At 34.7% G+C, this 22077-nt stretch overlaps 4 protein-coding genes across 4 annotated transcripts; 3 read left to right on the forward strand and 1 right to left on the reverse strand.

Annotated features, from left to right (window-relative positions):
- Positions 1–2460: 2460 nt before the first annotated feature.
- Positions 2461–5202, forward strand: LOC126682845 (succinate dehydrogenase [ubiquinone] iron-sulfur subunit 2, mitochondrial). Its single transcript, XM_050378609.2, has 2 exons — positions 2461–3208; positions 4824–5202. The coding sequence occupies exons 1-2, from the start codon at positions 2535–2537 to the stop codon at positions 4999–5001; spliced, it is 852 nt and encodes a 283-aa protein (XP_050234566.1). The 5' UTR covers positions 2461–2534; the 3' UTR covers positions 5002–5202.
- Positions 5203–6670: 1468 nt separating this feature from the next.
- On the reverse strand, positions 6671–11067 carry LOC126679963 (uncharacterized). The gene is made up of 4 exons (XM_050374989.2): positions 10511–11067; positions 9445–9619; positions 7751–8028; positions 6671–7137 (listed from the first exon to the last, which is right to left on the reverse strand). The coding sequence occupies exons 1-4, from the start codon at positions 10925–10927 to the stop codon at positions 7033–7035; spliced, it is 975 nt and encodes a 324-aa protein (XP_050230946.1). The 5' UTR covers positions 10928–11067; the 3' UTR covers positions 6671–7032.
- A 3398-nt stretch (positions 11068–14465) lies between these two features.
- On the forward strand, positions 14466–15238 carry LOC126681910 (uncharacterized). Its single transcript, XM_050377467.1, has 2 exons — positions 14466–14501; positions 14546–15238. The coding sequence occupies exons 1-2, from the start codon at positions 14466–14468 to the stop codon at positions 15236–15238; spliced, it is 729 nt and encodes a 242-aa protein (XP_050233424.1).
- Positions 15239–19711: 4473 nt separating this feature from the next.
- LOC126679965 (cystinosin homolog) lies at positions 19712–21834 on the forward strand. The gene is made up of 8 exons (XM_050374991.2): positions 19712–20009; positions 20096–20228; positions 20529–20618; positions 20702–20826; positions 20917–20959; positions 21140–21257; positions 21357–21406; positions 21496–21834. The coding sequence occupies exons 1-8, from the start codon at positions 19888–19890 to the stop codon at positions 21625–21627; spliced, it is 813 nt and encodes a 270-aa protein (XP_050230948.1). The 5' UTR covers positions 19712–19887; the 3' UTR covers positions 21628–21834.
- Positions 21835–22077: the final 243 nt, after the last annotated feature.

Here is a 22077-nt window from a genome sequence, read left to right on the forward strand (position 1 = left end):
AACAAATGGCCCCGACAACCACCGTTTTCTCCGCCAATGATGATAAATCCGTCGTCGGAATAGAAATTCGCTGAGACTTTTCCGGCCATGATGCAAAATTTTCGTTGAATTGGCTAAGGATTACGATGTTGGGTTGATTCAGTTGTAGTTAAATTGAAATCAACATATCTACTCCTAAAAAAAACTATGTAATCTTCCCTAATTCCCGATAACGAGTTGCTACTGTTGTGCTTTATTTATAATTTCATGTAATTTATAATTTCGATTTGATTGTTGAAACTTGTTTTTATAAAATGGATACTGTATAAAAAGAATGAATTCAATGGAAGAGTTAAAAAAGTTGCACATAAAGTGTTTGATGAAAAGTCTGAGAGAGATTTTTATACTGTTTATGTACTCAATGAAATGGGAAAGTCCTTGATTCACTTAATGAAATGGAGAAAAAGGTAATAATAGCAGAGTCATTAATATTGGATGCTACTTAATTTAATATGAAATTATACACGTAGCAAGTGTAACAAGGAAATTTCAAAATGTATTACTGTGTTTCAAGTTATGGTTAATATTCACTTTCAAAATATATTAAAGTGTTTATTATATAACTTTGAAGTTGTGGTTAATACACTGCAAGAAACATATTTATGTGAAATAATTATGGGTAGAGTTAGTCAAAGGTTCAATTAGTTTTCATATTTATTGAGCTCTAACCATATTTTTATTATTTGCCTATTCTTTGCACACTTTTGCCTAATTTTTACATTTTAACGTAAACATTATAACCCTTTTGTCTTTGCCTTTGGTGATCTGATAGTCAATTGTTGGTAAACTTATATTTAGTCAACCGATATAAATCATAAGTTTAATATTTAATAATTAAAAAAAACAATAGTAAATTGTTTTTTAAGTAAACTGATAGTCAATCGTTGGTAAACTGATAGCCAACCATTGGTAAATTTATAAAATGGATACATCTTAAGTTGTGATGCTAATCATATGTGTGTTAGTATGAGTGTTAGTGCAAGTGTTATTTATGGTGAAAGATTGCTTTTTTCTAGTTCCTTTTACTAATTTCATTTTTGATTTTATGCCTGACTGGGGAAAAAAAATAAGTAGAGGGATGGAAAAAACTAAATAAAAAGACGTTAAAAATCAAAAATTGAATAACTAGAGGGACTAGAATAATTAAAAAATAGTACAAGGATTTTCGGAAAAAAATGATATAGTATTGGACCTCCGTATTGGAAGAAAGATGGAGTCTATGCCCGAATTAGAAAAATAAAAACATTATGTTTTGTGATTTTATTTTGTAAATAATGATTGTAATTATATCATTGTTGGTTTACCAATGTTTTACTAATAGTATACCTAAAGTTAAATTTTAGTAATACCATTAGTAAATCTTAAGTTAACCGTTGTTAATTTTATAATTATTGTTTTATGATGATCTTGATTTTTTTATATAATATTTTTATTCACTTGTGTATGTGCAATGGTTTTTTTTGTTAGTTAACCAATGGTTTACTAATCATACACCAAAAAATTTAGTAAATTATGTAATGATTTCGTTGTTGGTTTACCAATAGTATACCAATAAATTTAATTTTAGTAATACTATTAGTAAACCTTAAGTTAACCGTTGGTAAATTTTATAGTTATTGTTTTTATGATGCTTTCAATTTTTTTATATAATTTTTTTTCACTTGTGTATCTGTAATATTTTTGTTGTTTGGTTAACCAATAATTTACTAATAGCACACCAATAATTTTAGTAAATTAAGTAATAATTCATTTTAGCATTCTATAATTTAAAAATAAAAAATAGTAATTTGATTTTTAAATAAACTGATAGTAGACCATTAGTAAACTGTTAGTGAACTTATAGCAGACTGTTAGTAAACTGTTAGTGAACTAATAGTGAATAGATTTTTGGTAAACCGTTGGTAAACCGTTAGTAAACTGAAATCGTATTTTTGCAAATAAAAAAAGTATTTTTATAAAAATATTTGGTCAAACCGTAAATTTTAACTAATTTTGGTCAAAAGGTATTTTTGAGAATATTTAGGTGTTTTATAGGTATTTGTCTAAAAATCCCTTATATATTTGGGCTCATTTATCCTCTAGATGGGCTTGATTCCATAGGGCTTTCCAGGAGCTACATTGCCACGTGGTAGTCCCTAAATGGGCAAAGACCATGGTGGCCACACGCCATAAAATAATCATAATCAAACAGCGAAATTGACCATTTGCTCCATAATAAGACCCTCCTAAATCTTCACTTTCTCAACAAACGTCTCATATTTAGCCACGTCACAAAAGTCGTCAAATTCAACTAATCCACGTCACCTGTTTAAACCCCATTAACGTAGACACATTAACAGCCCCTAATCCCCCATCTCCAAATCCCTAAAATACCCTTCTATTAAATTAAATTATCATTTCATCTCCAAAAAATCAAATTTCATTCGTCCCCTTCCCTTTCCTTTCTCTCTCTAAAAAACAAAACAATCTCCAATTCTCGTTTCTCTCTCTAAAAAATGGCAACCGGGTTGCTCAAGAAAGGCCTCTCGATCGCCAGGCTCGCCAAAACGGCACCGTTTATCGGTTCAAGATTGATCCCAACAAGATTTCACGCATCAGAAGCTGAAGCACAAAAAATCGAATCAAAAGCAAGCTCATCAACAAATCTCAAAACTTTTCAAATATACCGATGGAACCCAGACAACCTATCAAAGCCCGAGCTCAAAGATTACGAAATTGACCTCAAAGAATGCGGCCCAATGGTTCTCGACGCCCTAATCAAGATCAAGAACGAGATCGACCCAACCCTAACTTTTCGCAGATCGTGCCGCGAGGGAATTTGCGGCTCCTGCGCGATGAACATTGATGGGTGCAATGGGTTGGCTTGTTTGACAAAGATTGAATCTGGGTCGAGCTCGACCGTCACGCCTTTGCCCCATATGTTTGTGATTAAAGATTTGGTGGTGGATATGACGAATTTTTATAATCAGTATAAGAGTATTGAGCCGTGGCTGAAGAGGAAGAGCCCGTCGGCTGACGGGAAGGAGATTCCGCAGAGTAAAAAGGATAGGGCTAAGCTGGATGGGATGTATGAGTGTATTTTGTGTGCTTGTTGTAGTACTTCTTGCCCTAGTTATTGGTGGAACCCTGAATCTTATTTGGGCCCTGCTGCTTTGCTCCATGCTAATAGGTATAATTTATCTTGCCTTTTCCTTTTATTTTTGGTTTTCAATTGGTTTTGGTATGTGTTTTTCTTGTTTGGTTATTTTAGGGTTATTGGCGTATTAAATTCCAACGTATATAATGTTTGTAGCAATCTAATTTCATGGTTTAAAACGTTTCATATAAAATTCTAAAACTTTCGCGTTTTTGCATTTTGTAGTCCATATCTATATTCCGGCAATTTTGATCATATGTGGCATATCGGAGTGCCATGTCATGTACAATGTGGCATTGATGCACGGATGGTATGTATGATTAAAATTGCTGGAAAGTTTGGGCTACAAAATGTAATAACGTGGAAGGTTATGATTTTATATGTAACGTTTTTATCCATGAGATTAGATTGCTACAATACGTTGGGATTTAATATGCCAATACTAGTTTATTAGCTGTTTTCGGTTCCATTTTTTTTTTTGGCAGTGTTGGTGTTATCATTGGGATTTGGGATGTTTGAAGATTAAGGGTCTGTGTTATGATTAATTTTAGTAGGAAATTAATAGAAAAAAGAAATAGATGGAACTAATTTGGATATATTTAGGAGTGACTGAGGAATGAAAATTTCTTGAAGATTGGGTTTTATGAGACATTATTAATTTAGTTGTAGTCGAGTGATGATTAGGTGTGCTAATTACAGAATCAATGTCTCAAGAGATGAATGGTCATTGCTTACATATAATTTGAAAAGATTTATTTAATTAGGGCTTAGGAGAAGTTCCTTGGAAAATTTAAATGTTCTTGTTTAAGAACCTAATTTAAAGTTTGCGCTGTTTTTTGTTTTGTTGCTTTCATAGTTCCATTTGCTTGAGACTAGATTATTAAGGACTTGACTTATATGTATATTCTTATAATCCTATAGTACTTTCTAACAATTGACTACATGGTATTGAATTTGCAACGAACATAAGAAATGATTTCTATGATAGGTTATCCTGTTATATATATGAAAACCTGAAGCTCTAAATCATGATTCGTTATATTTTTCCCTTGCTGGTTGTGATCCAATGTTTTTCTTGAACATTTTTGTCGATTTTTAACCTTACAGGGATTTTTTTCTTTACTATGTGAGCCTTTCATATTATAAATTAATGACTCTCTTGATAAGATAATCATCACAAACCATTTCGAGGATTTGGTCTGCCTGTGATTATGAATTTGATTTGGAGAACTGATGATGGAGAAACTCCACTGGAAACTCATATCAAAGTTTGAATTTGTGATCATCAATTTAGTTAAGGTATAGACCAAAAATATTGTAAGCTATCCTGAAGTAACTTGTAAGGTCTAGGTTAAAACTTGATGCCTAGGTATATTCTAACAGTACACTCATTTTGTAATGCTTGAGTGATTGCTTTATGTATACCCTGATGTAATATGATGCCCCGCTGAACATGGAAATTTGTCGGACTAACTTACAGATTAGATGATGGCATAAACCAACCCCTTGAATGTTTTTGCGAGTTACTGTTCCTTCCTTTTGTTGTCTTGTGGTTTTTAATCTGGAAATTATCTGAAATAGCTTTGAAGCTTCCTGGAAATATGATCTAAATGGTTATCTCTGTTGCTTGTGCGATTACGTTTTGCAGGTGGATCAGCGATAGTCGTGATGAATATACTAATGAGCGTCTGAATGCAATTAACGATGAATTCAAACTCTACCGTTGCCATACCATATTGAATTGTGCCCGTGCTTGTCCTAAAGGTTTGAACCCTGGAAAGCAGATCATGCATATCAAGCAGCTCCAGATGGCAGGAGGCGCATAATAAGTTTTTAGGTTGGAGAAGGATGAGGATGTGCAACTGACTGTTATTCTAGGATTTTGTTTTGGAGGATCCAACAATTTTATATTTCACATTTATAATAATATTTGCACTGTATCGTACATCCCCATTGTATTTAAGTTGAGGATTGAAGTGTAATGCCCTTCTTTCCCCAATAAATGTTTATAGAACTTATTGAAATTATGATTTTGAACATTATTTGCGATTAGCTCCATTGACATGATACAGAGAAATGTATGATTTTGTGGTATGAAAAAATTGCTGGAGATTTTAATGTTGTGCATGGTCGAAACGCAGTATGTTTATGCCAAATAAACAAATACATAAAAAAAAGATCCGAATTAATAAAATTTATCAAACTGAATTCTGGTTAGATTTGAAAATTTGAAAATTCTTATAAAATCAGTTCTGCTTTGTTTTAAAATACTTGTCACTGAACCAATGATTCCAACAAATTGTTTCATTGTGTTTACAATATGATCTGGGACATAGTTAGGTCCATAATTAGGTGACAAAGATTGAATAAAAAAAGATGAATACATTTTGAGCTCCTCATATCCTATAGTTATATTTGTAATGATAATATTAAAAATTTAATGTCACACACACTGACACAGCATCATTGCTTCATATGATTGGCATGACCCTGGAAATTTTATAACAAGAGCATAGAATAAAATCTTTGAGCTCAACACAGATTTAGGATGACATCTTCTTAAACACAATTATAGACATATTCATAGGTTTTTCAAACGTATATTCAGACCTGTTTATATATAATCCTTTGATAATGACCAAACTTCATCCATTCATCAAAGCAGCTGCTCTTAAGCTAATCATAGTACTGCAGTAATGAAAATGTCAGGAATTGCTTGGATTATAGTTGTTGTGATCTTTCTCGGCACAAATACTATCCATGCAAGCATTCGTGGTTCGTTTCTTATAGAAACTTACGAGCTTGAACAACCACCCAAGTTCATAACTGTAACAGGTAATTCGGTTTAAATTTCATGTAATGTAAGGATTAGAGCTGTCAACTTATATAGAGACATTTGATATGCCAATGATGAACTTTCTTTTGTGTGTGTAGGATGCAACAGTGACTGTGATGCAGCTTGCTGTAACTGTGACGTTAAGCAACAGCCACCCGTATGCGTGCAATGCTGCAAAGAGGATTAGCTCTGACTCCTTCAACGTTCGGAGGAAGAAGCATCACCTACATTCAATATACCGAGGATATTATTTTTTGTTTATTTGTTTATTTAATTTTTGGTAGAAACTTGTGATTCATTCATTTTGGCAAAAAGAATAAGCATGCAACTTCACCATAGTCATTGGAGGCTGAGGTGTGCATTCGATTTGAATTGAATTAAAAATGATGTAAATTTTTCAAACCTAACCAAACAAGTCGATTCTTTGGATTTAGTTCAATTAATTGGCACCAAACTAACTGACATTTTCTCTCAAAAACTATCTGAACCAAAAAAATATAATATTAAACCAAATTGAACCAAATTATTAGTTCAATTAGATAATTTGGTTCTAGTTGTATACACTTCTAATAATCACCCTCACCAGTAGTTCAAGTTGCTGCCAAAATGGAAATTAAGAACAATTTGGCAAAAGAAACAAAAATCCATAAGAAAGAAAGAAAAAGAAAAAGCAGCACCCAACTGCTGATCATTTATTTTATTGACTCATGTGCAGAACTAACAAAACTTTGTTTTTCAACAAATAAAAAAAAACAAAAAACAGGTAGGTTGGTATGACTAACAAGGCATGACTAATGAGCCTCATTTTTATAATTATTCGACTTCCGGCACAGAATTTGCCTTGGAATCACTATCCACACTCTTTAATCAAATATGTATTTAGAAACTCTTTCGTCATCCACTCCCTTGGTTATACAAGCAAAAATGTGTTCGACTTCGTTCTCGATTATCATACCTCATGCATTACGTATATTCTGTGATCTATGAATAAAAAAGACACAGGTTATGGTGTACACAAACTTCATGTCCTTGAAAGACCAAGGAACACAGCAGCAGATGATATTTGTACCCTCAGATCAGCAATATCTAAATCATGACCACCTTCTACTAAGCCCCACCTATCAACCTGCATACAAATTCAATATACCTGTTATTATAAATCGGAGTACTAAATAAAACAGGAGATATCAGAGGTGTTCAGATCTTGTTGCGGAATCGAGATAATCTGATTCAATGCAGGTGTGTGCACATGTATGCATAGGGGTATAATAGAGTAGAGTGGAGTCAAAACACTGTAAAGCCCGAGCTCGAGCTTGACTCGGTTCTAAAATTTAAAACTCGATTCGAGCTCGATTGAAATTTGTTTTAGGAGCTCGAACTCGGTAGAATAATTGAGAATCAAACTCGAATCGGTTTGATTTGATTATCTGTATAAATATATTTAAAAATAAAATTTTAGTAATAAAAAAAAGGATGTTATTGTACATATGTATTATTATAAGGATAAAAAGGTAAATTAACCAAACCTTATTAGACTCGTGAGTTTATCGAGCCAAAGTCATTGATGCTCGATTTGACAATTGACTCAAGTAGCTCAAACTCAAACAATATCAAGTCAATTTCGAATGTTTTTCGAACCAATCCCTATTAGTTCACGGGTTGACTCGACTTAGTTACACCCCAGTGCAACATGCACTTCAATGTCTGAACAAGAGAACAAGGAGAGAAGAAATAAGAACCTGCAAATCTTCTTCAAGTCTGATCAGCTCAATGGCTTCCTCTATATCTAATTTTCCTCTGACAATTCCAACAGCAATTACTAAAGAATGAGCTGCTGATGCAATCGCATCAATTGTTGCCAATTCACAGTTGTCAGTTTTCTTTAGCAGGTCTTCTATTTCTTTCACCAACCCTTCCTCTTGCTTGCCACCATAAAAGCTCGAGTACACAACGGGTTTAAACCCGAACTCAGATTTCACCCAATCAAGCAAGGGATCTATTTTCTCCACCTGCTTTTCTAAAGAAAATAATACAAGGCAACCCAGAGAATTATTATTATCATTATGATCAAACAGACAACAATTTAAAATAAATCATCATGTATTAGAAAATTAAACTGCTATGCTTTAATGTATTAATATCAAGCATAGGCAGCACGGAAACGGAAACGGGAAACGGAAATGATACGAAACGGACACGGGGAAACAAAAGTTTTTCAAAATGAAGGACACCAAACGTGGGGGAAACGTGTAAATAACAAAAATGTAGGGATATATTTATAAAAATATTATTTAAATATTTATAATAATTAACAAAATAATTCATTTTAATATACTAAATATTTAAAATTTTATAAATATATAAAAAAATATAATATAATTCAACATAAATAAGTATATTTGATGTATAGGCAATGCGAATGTAAAATTTATGGGTAACTAGTTAGATTTTTTTATTTGTGGGTAATACTTTTAAATTTTTTTACAAAATTTTAATTTTTATTATTTACAGAAACGGCCCGAAACGTTTCGTACGGGTGTCCTAAAGTTTCCGGTTTCCAAAACATTTCCGAAACAGGAAACACAACTTTATCGAAGTTTCCGAAACAGGAAACGCAACTTTATCGAAGTTTCCGAAACAGAAAACGCAACTTTATCGAAGTTTCCGAAACAGGAAACGTAACTTTATCGAAGTTTCCGTGCTTCTTAGGCATGCATTAGTTATTATAATTTATAAGAGTGGGATAAGATGAGTTAGTGTTGTGCCAATTTACAGTTCAGGAGTATTTTTCATCATTGACAAAATAGAAGCATTCCAAAATAACTTCATAAATAGAATACCGAATGAGCCAGCACAAAGTTACAATGATATAATGATTAAATAATTAGCAGAAGCTTCAAAATTGAAAGTTTAGTATTCAAAATGGAAAACATCTGGTATTATTTTCAAAAACCTCTATATGGAGTTGCCTACAGTAACAAGGCATATCTTTCAGATCCAGAAAAGCCAAATAACTAGGTTATCTAAAAGATATAAAGGGAGCTCAAGCCACATATTAATGGAATCATCGGGTATGAAAACACAAAATTTTAAACCAAGTCATATATGTAAATCAACCAAATGCACCAACTGAAAGGCAAAGCAAGTATTAAAATAAAGAAAAAAAAGGGATTTAGAATTGTTGGTAACAAGCCATGAGTAATTACTAACTAAAAAGAATGGAGTTTGGGAAAAGGTATTCAAGGATAAGCGACAACAACACTACCCTACATTGAATATCTTCCATCACATGAAGCCAAGTAGTTCCCAGTCGTAATCCAAATTTGTACTCCATTATATCAATAACAAATATTCAAGTCAATGCTCAAGAAAACAACAAAAGCACAAGTATACAAAGTAAAGGCAAATTCATACACATCAATAGACAACATACCATAAACTCCTCTTGTAAGATCATTATCCCCAGGAGCACGACAAAAAACTAAATCTTGATGAAATTTCTTCATCAAATTGTCAACAATCTTTGCCCGTGTAAGTGGAACTCTCTCCAATGCAGTACAAGCAAGTCTCATAATAGGCATTGTAAAAGGCCTGATCCCATCTGTTTCCTACAACAAAAAACATATAGTTATATTCTTCCTATCAATCATAACGATGGAACAACGGACAATAAACACATACAAGAAGTAATTTTTGTGTGCTCTTCCTTCTCTCTAGTCTAGAGAGAGAAAATCACTTATTATCACTGTTTTTTCTCTGTTTCTTCACCATAAGGTTTGTTTGGGTGGCAAACGGTGATTTCCGGTCTTTGATCGGACTTTCACTGTTTCTTCACCCATATGTTTTATATTTTTCTTTTTCTTTTTGAATAATTTTTCTCTATATGAGAGATGTGTTTTGGTTGTCGTGTTTATTTTGATGGTGTAGTTTGTTTTTCCGAATTCAATCAAGATCCTATTATTTTGAACGATCGCCTATTTTGATTCTTGGTTAATCCTACTTTTAGTGTGATTGTTGGTTCATTTAAGTTCTTTGTGATGGTTTGGGCTTGTATGTTATCGATTCTTTTTGATTCAAGACTTTAGGCAATGCTTCATGCTTGTCTATTACGAGTTTCTTGAAGAATTAAAGCTCCAACGTGGTAACGTAATTAATCTTTTTTAGATTGTACGGCAGTCTGTGATCAAGAAGTTTATGTTCTAATATAGGCGTCCTGTTCTAAGACAGGTCATCGAGATTTTTCTGAAGCTTACACTTGTAACTATTGTTCTAAGCTAATATGAAGTTCCCTTGCTTTCAAAAAAAAAAAAAACTAATTCAATGACACAAAATAAGTAAAGCTGCAAACTTAAAAAAAAAAAAAAAAAAAATCAAACCCGCAAAAACCCAACTAAGAATTTCATTAAAGAAACTACCTAATTCAGCAAATAGAATTGAAATACGGAATAGCAAAAACCGAACAGAAAAACCAAAAATGAACTGATGTTAGTAAAACAGACCTGATAGTCCCATTCGGCAGCAATGGCTTTAGCAAGAGATAAAGTAGGCAGCTTGAGAGGCCTTTTGGAAGGAGTTTTAAGCGTCCTATAATCAAGCATCACACTCCATCCAACCCCATCATCTGAATCTCTAGTACTCACTTGTTTATAAAATCTTTTGCCCACAATTGACCCTGTCATGAACGACATTGGCATTGTCACTGAGGATGACGACGTTTCACGTTTCGCATTAGAATTTGGGGATTTTAAGCTTATGGTGTCGTTAGTGGTGTCAGTGAAGGTGAAAGAAGAAGATGCGTCGTCGGATTGGGCGGTTGCGACTGAGGCCAAGCAGCGGGTGACAGATGAGGAGAGTGGATAGAGAAGTTTAGGGTTTTTGATTGAATTTAGGGTTTTGGTGATAAGTGAAGTTGCCATTTTTAAAATTAATGGAAATGAGAATGGGGATTTTGGAAGTTTTGATTGATTTAGAGTTAGGGTTTAGAGACAGTAAACGAAGAAGGAGAAGCTGAGAATGGGGGGAGATGGGCTTTCGAGGGAATTTGTTTCATGGCTAATTTGCCATTCAATTTTGACTTATTTACACAAACTACCACACAACGGATGTGCCACGTCATGTTTACAACAAACCAATAAGAATTTACGATAAATCTTTATTTATTATTTAATTTTTTATCATTAAATATTTACACATGGCTAACGCCTCATTGGTTTGTTGCATGAATGACGTGACGCAACCGTTGCGTTGTATAATTATTTCATAAATATGCCTACATCTTTGCTTTTTGAAAAGGAAAATACAATTCCTTCTTTCTTTTTAAATTTTTATATTTTTACTTTTACACAACTACCAATTACTCCTTTAATTCTTTCATAACCTAATTTCTTCAATTTCAACTCAAAACCTTTTCTTATTTTATTTCACTGCAGCCGCCAGCAATTATTGTCCCAAGCTCGCTGCTACCATTTTTGCAAGTTGTTGCCATCGTAAGCTCGCCGCTGTCGCAAACCCTTCGCCATCGCCCACCATCGCCATAGCCTGTTCATAGCAGCATCTCCTTCTTCAGATTCGGCAGACCCGCAACCTCTTTTTTCGTTCTTTGTCGGCATCAAAATGTCTTTCTTTAGGTTCAAATCCAGTGAATTGTTCTTTCAGATCCGCCATCCTAATCGCAATCGGAGAACGTTACAACCGTCGTCCTCTTCGTCTTCACGAAATATACCCCTTCTGGGTACGTGGTAAACCAACCACAAAGTCCATCGCGATACGCTCCCATTTCCACTCAGGGATAGGTAGCGGTTGCAGATATCCAAACGGTCTCTAATATTCCAACTTTACATGCTGGCAAGTCGAACACTTGGACACAAACTCTGCAACATCCTTTTTCATTCCGCTCCACCAGTACGTACCCTTGAGATCATGATACATCTTGGTAGAACCCGGATGAACACTGTAAGCTGACTTGTGTGCTTCCTCCAGAATCTGGTCTCTCAAACCATTCGAATCTGGAACACACAGTCGAAAACCGTACCTGAGAACTCCATCCACAAACACAAACTCAGAATTCACATCCAAATGAATCCCGTCTATAACCCGTTTCAATTGTGGATCCTCAGCTTGTAAAGCTTTGATCCTATCAATCAAAACCGGTTGCACTTGCAAATGTGCCAACAAACAGCCCTTCTGTGAAACCTGAAATCCGAATCCCGAAACTAACAGACTATGCCACTCGCGAACCATGGGTCTTCGCCCAACCTCTGAAATATGGGCAAACTGCCCGAAAATTTGCGACTTAACGCATAGGCTACCACATTAGCCTTACCCGGATGGTACCGAATAGAACAATCATAGTCTTTCAGCAACTTGAACCATCTCCGCTGCCTCATATTCAACTCGTGCTGATCAAAGATGTAATTCAGACTCGTATGGTCAGTAAAGATCTCGCAAGTCGCACCGTACAAATAGTGCCTCCAAATCTTAAGAGCAAAAACCACAGTTGCTAACTCCAGATCATGCGTAGGATAATTCACCTCATGCTTCTTCAACTGGCGAGAAGCATAGGCAATCACCTTACCATGTTGCATCAACACGCAACCCCAACCGATATGAGAAGCATCACAATACACAGTGAACCCCTCAATGCCAGATGGCAAAGTCCACACAGGAGCTGTAGTCAAAAACTCTTTGAGTTTCTCAAAGCTCGCCACTTGTCAGTCCACTTAAACTTAACACCCTTCTGTGTCAGTTTAGTCAGCGGTGCAGATATTCTGGAGAAATCCTGCACGAACCGACGATAGTAGCCAGGTAACCCAAGAAAACGTTTGATCTCGTTAACTGACCTCGGTCTCTACCAATCCATAACCGCCTCAATCTTCTTCGGATCAACCTTGATCTCATCCTTCGACACCACGTGTCCTAAGAAAGTAACATGATCCAACTAGAATTCACACTTCGAGAACTTAGCATACAGCCGATGCTCATGCAAAGTCTACAGTATCGTCCTCAAGTGGAAAGCATGCTCCTCCTCACTCCGAGAGTAAATCAGTATGTCATCAATGAACACGATAACGAACTGATCCAGAAAAGGCTTGAATACCCGATTCATCGTATAAACACTGCTGGTGCGTTAGCCAACCCAAACGACTTGACCAAAAACTCGAAATGTTCATAACGCGTTCTGAAAGCAGTCTTAGGCACACTGACATCTCGAATCCGAAGTTGATGATATCCGGATCTCAAATCAATATTAGAAAAGCACTTCGCACCTTGCAACTGGTCGAACAAATCATCAATGCGAGGAAGAGGGTATCTATTCTTGACAGTAATCTTGTTCAGCTGTCTGTAGTCAATACAAAGCCGAAAGGAACCATCCTTCATCTTGACGAACAGAACAGGAGCACCCCACAAAAAAGTACTAGGTCTGATGAAACCACTATCCAGCAACTCTTGCAACTGTTTCTTCAACTCTTTCAGCTCTGCAGGAGCCATCCTGTATGGAGGTATCAAAATAGGAGATGTTCCAAGAACAACATCGATATAGAATTCGATGTCACGATCAGGTGGTAATCCAGGAAACTCCTCTGAAAACACATCAGTGAACTCATTCACTATTGAAACACTATGCACATCGCCACTGTCAGCCTCCAAATCACGAACCACCGCTAAGAAACCCTAGCAACCCTTGCCCATCATACGCTTAGCCTTGATCGCCGAAATAAGATTTTTAGGTGTCTCCGCCTTCTCCCATTGGAAAGAAAAAGGCATATCACCAGGAATCTCAAACACAACCGACTTCCGTCGACAATGGATCAAAGCACAATGGCGTGAAAGAGAATCCATCCCTAAGATGACATCAAAAGACAACACGTCAAGCATAATCAAAACAGCACTAAGATCCCTACCATGTATAACCATAGAACAAGACGGATAAACCACATCCACCATAACACAATCAGACAAAGGCGTAGATACAGATAAAGACTCTAACAACCTAGATGGTGTCACACCCAACTTAGCAGCAAAACTCAAAGAAACAAAAGAATGGGTTGCACCTGAATCAAAAAAGACCAATGCATTTACAAATGAAATTGGAATAGTACCTTGCACCACGGCATTTGATGCACGAGCATCCTGAGGAGTCAAAGCAAACACTCTAGCCTGACCATGTCCTTACTGCGGTGTCTGAACAGAACTGTAACTACCCGAGCCTTTACCACAGTTTCCACGGCCACCAAAACCACGTCCTCATGAACCACGGCCCCGCTGGCCACCAAACGAAGCGGCAAGTTGAGAATACCCTGCCGAAGGAGCAAAATCAGACCTCTGCTGTTGATAAGACGGCAGAGCAACACTAGCCGATGACACCTGCTGCCCAGATACCGGAAACTCTCTAGCAAAATGGCCCGGTTGGCCACAAGCATAGCAACTACCTGTTGCTACCAAACAAACTCCGAAATGCCTGCGCCTGTAGTTATGATAAAAAGGAATACTGTAAGCTCCACTGATATTGATATACAGGATGTTGATATTCAAAGGATGCCAAAATCTCGGATGTTATTAGAAATGGTTGTTGGTCTTTCCCGGATGCAATGGATGATGTTACTCTTCATGCTTGGGAGTTCATTCAAAGAAATTTTGTTATCATTGATTTAGATAAAGACAAGATTATTTTTAAGCTAGTTAAAAATGATATGTTCTCCATTAAAGCTGCTTGGAATTTCTTGTCCCCAGAAGTTCACCACGTCTCTTGGTATGCACTTCTCTGGAAACCTCCTGTTGTTCCTAGACATAGTTTCATCACCTGGTTGGCTATTCATAATGGATTGAAAACAAGAGACAAACTGTTTAGATGGGGCTCTGTTCCTAATCCTAACTGTGTGTTATGCAATGGTGCTGTTGAGACAGTAAAGCATTTATTCTTTGATTGTCCTTTCTCTTGTGATGTTTGGAAGAGAGTTCTCTTGGCTTGCAGAATTAATAGAGGTCCTCTGAGGTTGTGCAGAGAAGTTAGCTGGTTCACCAGGAATCGTTGTGGCAGAAATATTAGACATAGATTGAGTCGCATAGCTTTTTGTTCTTCAGTTTATTGTATTTGGCAGGAAAGAAATAGAATTATTTTTAAAGATATTACTCCTAGCCAAGAGGATGTTTTTAGTAAAATTAGTCTTGTACTGCTGTGTAAATTTCAGGGAAGGGTAGCTGCTTCTAATTTTGGTGGCTGGTTGTAGCTGATCTCTTGAGTTGGTTGTATGGTGTTCTATCTTTATCAATATATTTCGGTTTCATTGACCAAAAAACATGGAGAGTCTTTGCACTTTTACTTTTGTTGAACATAAATCCTTCCGTTGAAAAGGTTGTTGACGTTGTCAAATGGAAAGTGAAAAAATATTTATTTTAGCTCCTCTATTTCTTATTTTTTTATTTATTACGCTCTTCTAATTTATGTTTAATCAAATAAATCTTATCAATTAAAAAAAGTTAGAACATATAATCTATTTTAATAATGTTTCTTATTTAGTTTTAATAAATATTCAAAATATTATATAATATTTATATTTAATAAATAATATATATTATTTTGTGATACATTTTTAGTTAATCTAAAAATTACTTATCTCCATAAAAAAAAGTGTAGACATCTATTTTCCGGACAGGTCAAAAGTGATAAAGTACTGAAGCGTCTAATGACGATTTATAGAGAAATTCGTCCAGGATACGATCTATCGATTTGTTTGTTTGAATTCAAGTAGGCGTGATCAGTGCAAAACTGCGAATTTGAGGGATTGAAACGTAATTACCCGTAAATAGCCTATAAAAATCCAAAAAGATTAAAGTCTAAGTTTAACAAATTGGATTAATTGCAATATCTTAGAAGTTTATGGGCAATTTTTCAAATCTGACGGACTAAAATTGACCATACCCAGATCCATAAGCTCCCGTAACCCTTTTTTAATACGTTTGGTACAAGAAATGACTTTTTTTAGCCAACAAGCATTAATACGAATTTCATTAAATTAAATAGAAGTTTAGCTCAACCCTAATACTAAGAGGCTATAACTTCACAATATTTCACCTTTCTTGTTCATCCATATCTAGAAACCTAACCTGAATAGAATTCAACCACTAGCACTACTAGAAACACGGTTATTAGCAACATAATTTTCCGTCGCTAATCACCTTTAATCCACCGGCAATCACATTTGGCGACAGATAAGCGACATACACTAGTTTGTCACAAAATGATTAGCGACGGCTCCGTTGCAACATTGGCGACAGACATCCCGGTCGCCAAAAATAAAAACTCTGTCGCCAAAATGTATAGCCATGCACGAGACGAAAATGGAGACGTTTTGGCGACGAAGTTTTAGTTTTGGCGACAAATAAATGCCGCCGCTATACAATTATAATTAGCGACTGACAGCTAGTCGCTAGTTACAAAAAATCTGTCGGGAATCAGGCTCAATTCCCGATGGAATTTTTCCATTTTCTGTTGTTTTTTCTGTTTTTCCTGTCGATTGAACCCTGTTAAATCTAGTATTTTTACAAACACATTTAACGAAAAGAGAACGCTTTAATATATCAAAATGTCAAAGTTTACAAAAACATCAATATGAAGCGTTACACTACATAAAAATTGATCGGAAATAAAATAAACAAATAAAACAATACAATGTCGTGGCGTCGTCATCGTGTGAAGGACTTGGGGGAAACTGTGGGCGATATTCTAGAGGAAGGGTTGGCATCATCTTCGCCAGCTCAGCCCGGACAAGCGTGGCCACCCGTTCATCGGCACTCTCCTACTGGGCATGGAGAAGCCCGACATCTGCTCCTCGGAGATTGGTTCGAATAATTTATTTTCTCAAAATGTAGATGCTCGTGGTGCTAGAATAGTGATCTATAAATTAGAATTGGAAACCATATAGATAAAGATTTACTAATAATTTTGTGATGCGGTTGCAGAGAGAGATTTTGAGTTCATAGAGAAAAGGGAGCGTTAGTGGTGTAATGGCAGTTTCGTAATTCTGCCGAAGTTGAAAGTGTGCGATTTGGGCGGTTCCGAAGGCTAACTTTATTGGAAACGGGCCAACGATCGATACCCATCAGCTTCAGTCATGGCCTACGTCGCTTTTGGGCTGATTTCCATCTTCCGGGCCCTGAAAATGGCGTTTTTGTAATTTCGGCAGTTTTTAAGGCATTTTAGTTTATTTCGTTTTACACCCAGTTTAAAGTTTTTATTTTGTCTTAGTATTTTGAACAACCTTATGAGTTGTTGAAGAGCAGTTTTTGATATTTTGAGACAATTTGATTATTTTCCAAATATCGGTATTCAATTGAATCAACGATTTTTGATGCCTATTACCTAGTATTCTCTTTATTGAATCAATATGTTTTAGAAGTTAATTGCTGGCATAGTTTGATTATCAACAACTTTTAAGTTATCTTGTGTTTATTTTGTGACTTCCGCTACATCATTTTGGCTCCAAAGATTTGGTTAAATTGGATTAATTCAAGTGATAGAAAAGTGAAACTTGCACTAAAGTTGTGAAAGGCTGATTCTAACCGGAATTTCAGTTCTACCATTGGTTTAGGTATCGGCTTCCTAAAAGTTTTTATTTATTACGAGCAACATTTGTATATTTGCGGTTTTTATGCTTAGTTAGCTCATTTCATAGTTTCTTTTACATGGAATTGAGTTTCAGTTGAATTTCAGTTTATTAAAACATATAGTTGACTGAAAGAGATAAAATTGCATTAGGTAATTTTTTTCAGTCTTTTTTACTTTGAAAGCATGAGTCAAATTGTATGGTTCTCTAATTATTTGGCTCTCTATGTGCTACATGCATTGCTATGTAAATTAGGGTCTTTAATCTATTATTGCTAATGGATTATGGTTTGAGAACTTATTTTACAAGTTATGCCTTTTCAATTCCTACATGCACTCCTTTCTTATCCTGGCGATAATTATGTTATTTTAAAATTTAAGCACCTTTCGAAGGATTTGGTAGATTTTCCATCAAGTTTTAAATATTCTTTCAAAAAGAGTAGAAGTAGTCTCCTTTTATTTGATATGAATCAATTGTATTGTTTGAAAAACAAATTACAGCTTGTTGTCTATAGTACATCGAGAAGGATTAATGTGTGATGAATTTTAATTGTCACTGAAATATAACAAGTAGCGTAAAATTAATACTATCTTATGTACATTTTTGTAAAGTTAAATTAATTGTATTTTTGAGTTCTTCTCAAAACTTTAGATGAGAAATAACAAAAAAAAACCGTTTAATGGATGTATTCAGTGGTATAAATAGTACTTTAATACTGACAGTATAATAATGATGATAAATTGATTTAGTGGCAACAAAATTATGTAACAAAATTCATGAAATTAGTGGCTCTTTTTTGTTGCCAATATTGTTATTTCACTTAATGAGAAACAATTATGCCACTAAAATATTTTGTTTTATCGAAAAAATTCTAGTGCCACTATATAGTTTCTGACATTAGTGGCAAAAAAAAAAAATTGACATTATATATTCTGAAGTTAGTGGCAAGACATTGTTTTGCCACTAACACATTCTATTAGTGGAAAAATATAATTTTATTATTAAGATCTTTAGTGATCGATTTTCAGCGACAAATCAAGGCAAAATATATTTTAGCCACTAATAACTTCAATGGGAAAATATTAGCATTCTGCGGCAAAATATTTTGCCGCAAAACTCTTGTTCTAGACCGACTTTCTTCTTAAAACGTTGATTTTTAGGCAAAAGAATACTTATTCCCCTTATAATCGAAAAAGACCAAACGTTTAGCAAAATTTTCTGTTATGTCCAAACGTTTAAATCGTTTCGATGATATCCAAAAACATAATATACCGTTTTTAAAATGTCCAACCCCAAATGGAGCATGCTTTTGCTGATGTGTCGTTTAAGTGGCATTGTCAGTGAGGGCCACGTTGATAAAATATAAACCTTAAAATGCCAAACTCTTAAAAAAGTCTCCATAATGTCCAATTTTTTTAGCAAAAGTCTCCATAATGTCAAAACGTTTTAAATTGTTTCGATAATGTCCAAATATATTATGATGTAGCACGCACCGACACGCCACTTAAGCCGCAACACTTTTGGATTTGGACATTTTTGAGACATTATAAAACATTTTGTACATTATCAAGACGATTTAAATAGTGAGATATAATGAGACTTTCGCTAAACTTTTGGGGGTCATTAGGCCATTTATATTTAAATGATGATATTTTCTTTTTAATATAACAACCGGTATATATCTAATTTTAATTGGTTAAAATGTAAAATATTTCTTATAATTTTTTCTAAATTCCCTAAAAGCATAATTGTTCCATATGGGAGTTCAGGTGTTCTACTAATCAAACAGTTGATTGTTGGTTAGAAATGATGGAAAATAAATAATTTTTAAATTATAATAAAGTCCAGATTAATTCTGAACCTAGCTACAATTCTTTCCAACATTCTAATCCCGATTAACAAAAAATTAATTATAATATTTATAAAACCGAGTTAATATTTTGAAATATTCATTAGGTTAAACGATATTTCAGTGAAATGTTGAATCCAACCCAAATAAAGGCCAAGTTAAAAAAAGATAAATAAAGACTTATCAAACCCAAGAAAACCTGCTGTAGCATTTATTACAACCTAAAAGATAATCAGCATTTAAAAGTTATCTTCATCATCACTGTCCTTTTTAAGAAACCAATTTGCCCGCCAAATTCTCCTACTGCACCAAAAAAGCTAAAACTTAATTAATTTGCTTCACGTCAATTATCTCTTAATTTACTACTATATATGATCCAACATTGAGTAGATTATTCATTATTAAAGACAGATATAATCAAGTAATGGGTGCTTCATGGAATTCAATTCCTCTGAAGATTTTATACCAAATATTCGGTTGGGTAGCTTTTGTTTCTTGGTCTATAAGTTTCTACCCGCAAGTTATCTTGAATTTTCGACGAAAAAGGTGGTTTGATTTATTTTTCTTTGCATTGTATATGATTGGAAAGTTCTTAGTTTTTGTTAATTTGGTTTATGTTGATTTAAATACAGTGTGGTGGGATTAAACTTCGATTTCGTGGTGTTGAATTTGACGAAGCATTCGTCTTACTTGATATATAATGCTTCTCTTTTCTTTAGCTCTGCTATTAAGAATCAGTATTTGGATAAGTATGGCCAAAAACAGGTACTTGCACATCCCCAAGTTTGTACTTATATGTGTGATTTTGGGTTTAAACCAATTAATTTAGCTAGGTAGCATGGACACAGAGCGAAACGGAACATTTGGACACAGACACACAGCAAAACTATGTTATTTTAATGTTATTTTTATGTAAAAATGAGGTTTCGTGTTTGAAACATCAAGTGCTCGACACATTTCAGAAACATGACACGTTGATTGAATGACGTGTCTGTGCTGCCTGGTTTGTGAGTGAATTGAGAAACTAGGTATGGGAGGAAATCTGAATCTGAATCTGTTTTGTAGATGATACCTGTAGCAGTGAATGATGTAGCATTTTCAGTGCATGCTGTTGTATTAACAGCAATAACATTGTTTCAAATTGCAATTTATGAAGTAAGTGCTTTAATTTTATTATTTCATTGAAGATTAATTAGTTTAATTCAGTGATTAATAATGAATTAATTTTGTATGAACAGAGGGGACATCAAAAAGTGTCTAAAATATCGATTGCAATTGTTGGTATTGTATGGCTATCTGCTGCAGCTTGTTTCTTTGTTGCTCTGCATCGCCACTCCTGGCTATGGCTCATCTCCGTCTTTAAGTAAGTTTTTAGAACATAATTAATAATATTAATTTATCGATTTAAGATTTATAAATGTTGATTGCTTGACTGTGTTTATAATAATTGCAGCACAATTCAAGTTTGTATGACAGTGATCAAGTACATTCCTCAGGTCAGAATTGTTTGAAGGTTGTTAATTTCTTTTGCATTGCCAATGCCACCAGAATTCTCCCATTAGAATAAGGCCTAACGAATAGAAAAATCAAAACGAATAGAATTTTTTTGCACTAGAATTGAATCAAACAAAGGTTACGCTAACTGATTTAAAATGCAATTGGTACGACATTAACAGGCGATAATGAACTTTATGAGAAAGAGCACCGATGGGTTTAGTATTGGCAACATTTTACTTGATTTTGTTGGAGGATTGACAAATTATGCCCAGATGGCCACACAGTCCATAGACCAGCGTATGTTACGATATGTTATGTTATTTCCTCCTTAAACAAACCATTGTTTCGATTTATTTTCATGCATATTGTTGATGGTTAAATGCTATTTTTTTGCAGATTCATGGGTGAACTTCTATGGAAACATAGGGAAGACATTGTTGTCTTTGGTAAGTGGGATACAATTACAGACATAATGATTTCGAGTAGTTTATAATGGGAATGAAGGTTTTATTGACATAACGAATGCAAATTTCAGGTGTCAATATTCTTTGATATACTTTTCATGATTCAACATTATATACTGTATCCTGCCAACAAGAGCGACAAGAATGACTCATCTGAAATCAGAAATGAGGGTGCAGCAGAGGAAAATGATCTGACTGTATAGTTGTTTAGATTTAGCCGAAAATGTGTAGGCTTTTAAATTTGGCTCTACAATGTATTAATTGTATCAGAAAAGGGTTATACATATAGGTACTAGCGTAGAGCGTAAAAGTTCCCTTCTCTGTAAATACGAGAGAATGAAAATTCATATTAGAAACTTGTTGGAGATAACTTAGCCATTTATGCATATATTTCACATAGAAGTTTCAAATTCGAAGTAAAAAGCTGAACCACATATGTAGAATCACACTCAAGCCATAAAGAATGCCACCCTCTATTCAATGCAACATCAACTGCCAGCTCTGCCACAAACGCAAAGTCATTGCCTAATGGGAAAGCAAATGCCTCTCTAGCGAAACCAGCAGCGTTTCAGACAATGCCTCTGCCACTCTCTATTCTGTGAGAGCCCAATGCTGAGCCGTCGGCATTAACCTTGGTCCAGCTGCTAAGAGGA

The sequence above is a fragment of the Mercurialis annua genome, linkage group LG5, assembly GCF_937616625.2.
Source record: "Mercurialis annua linkage group LG5, ddMerAnnu1.2, whole genome shotgun sequence".
Classification (NCBI taxonomy): Eukaryota; Viridiplantae; Streptophyta; class Magnoliopsida; order Malpighiales; family Euphorbiaceae; genus Mercurialis; species Mercurialis annua.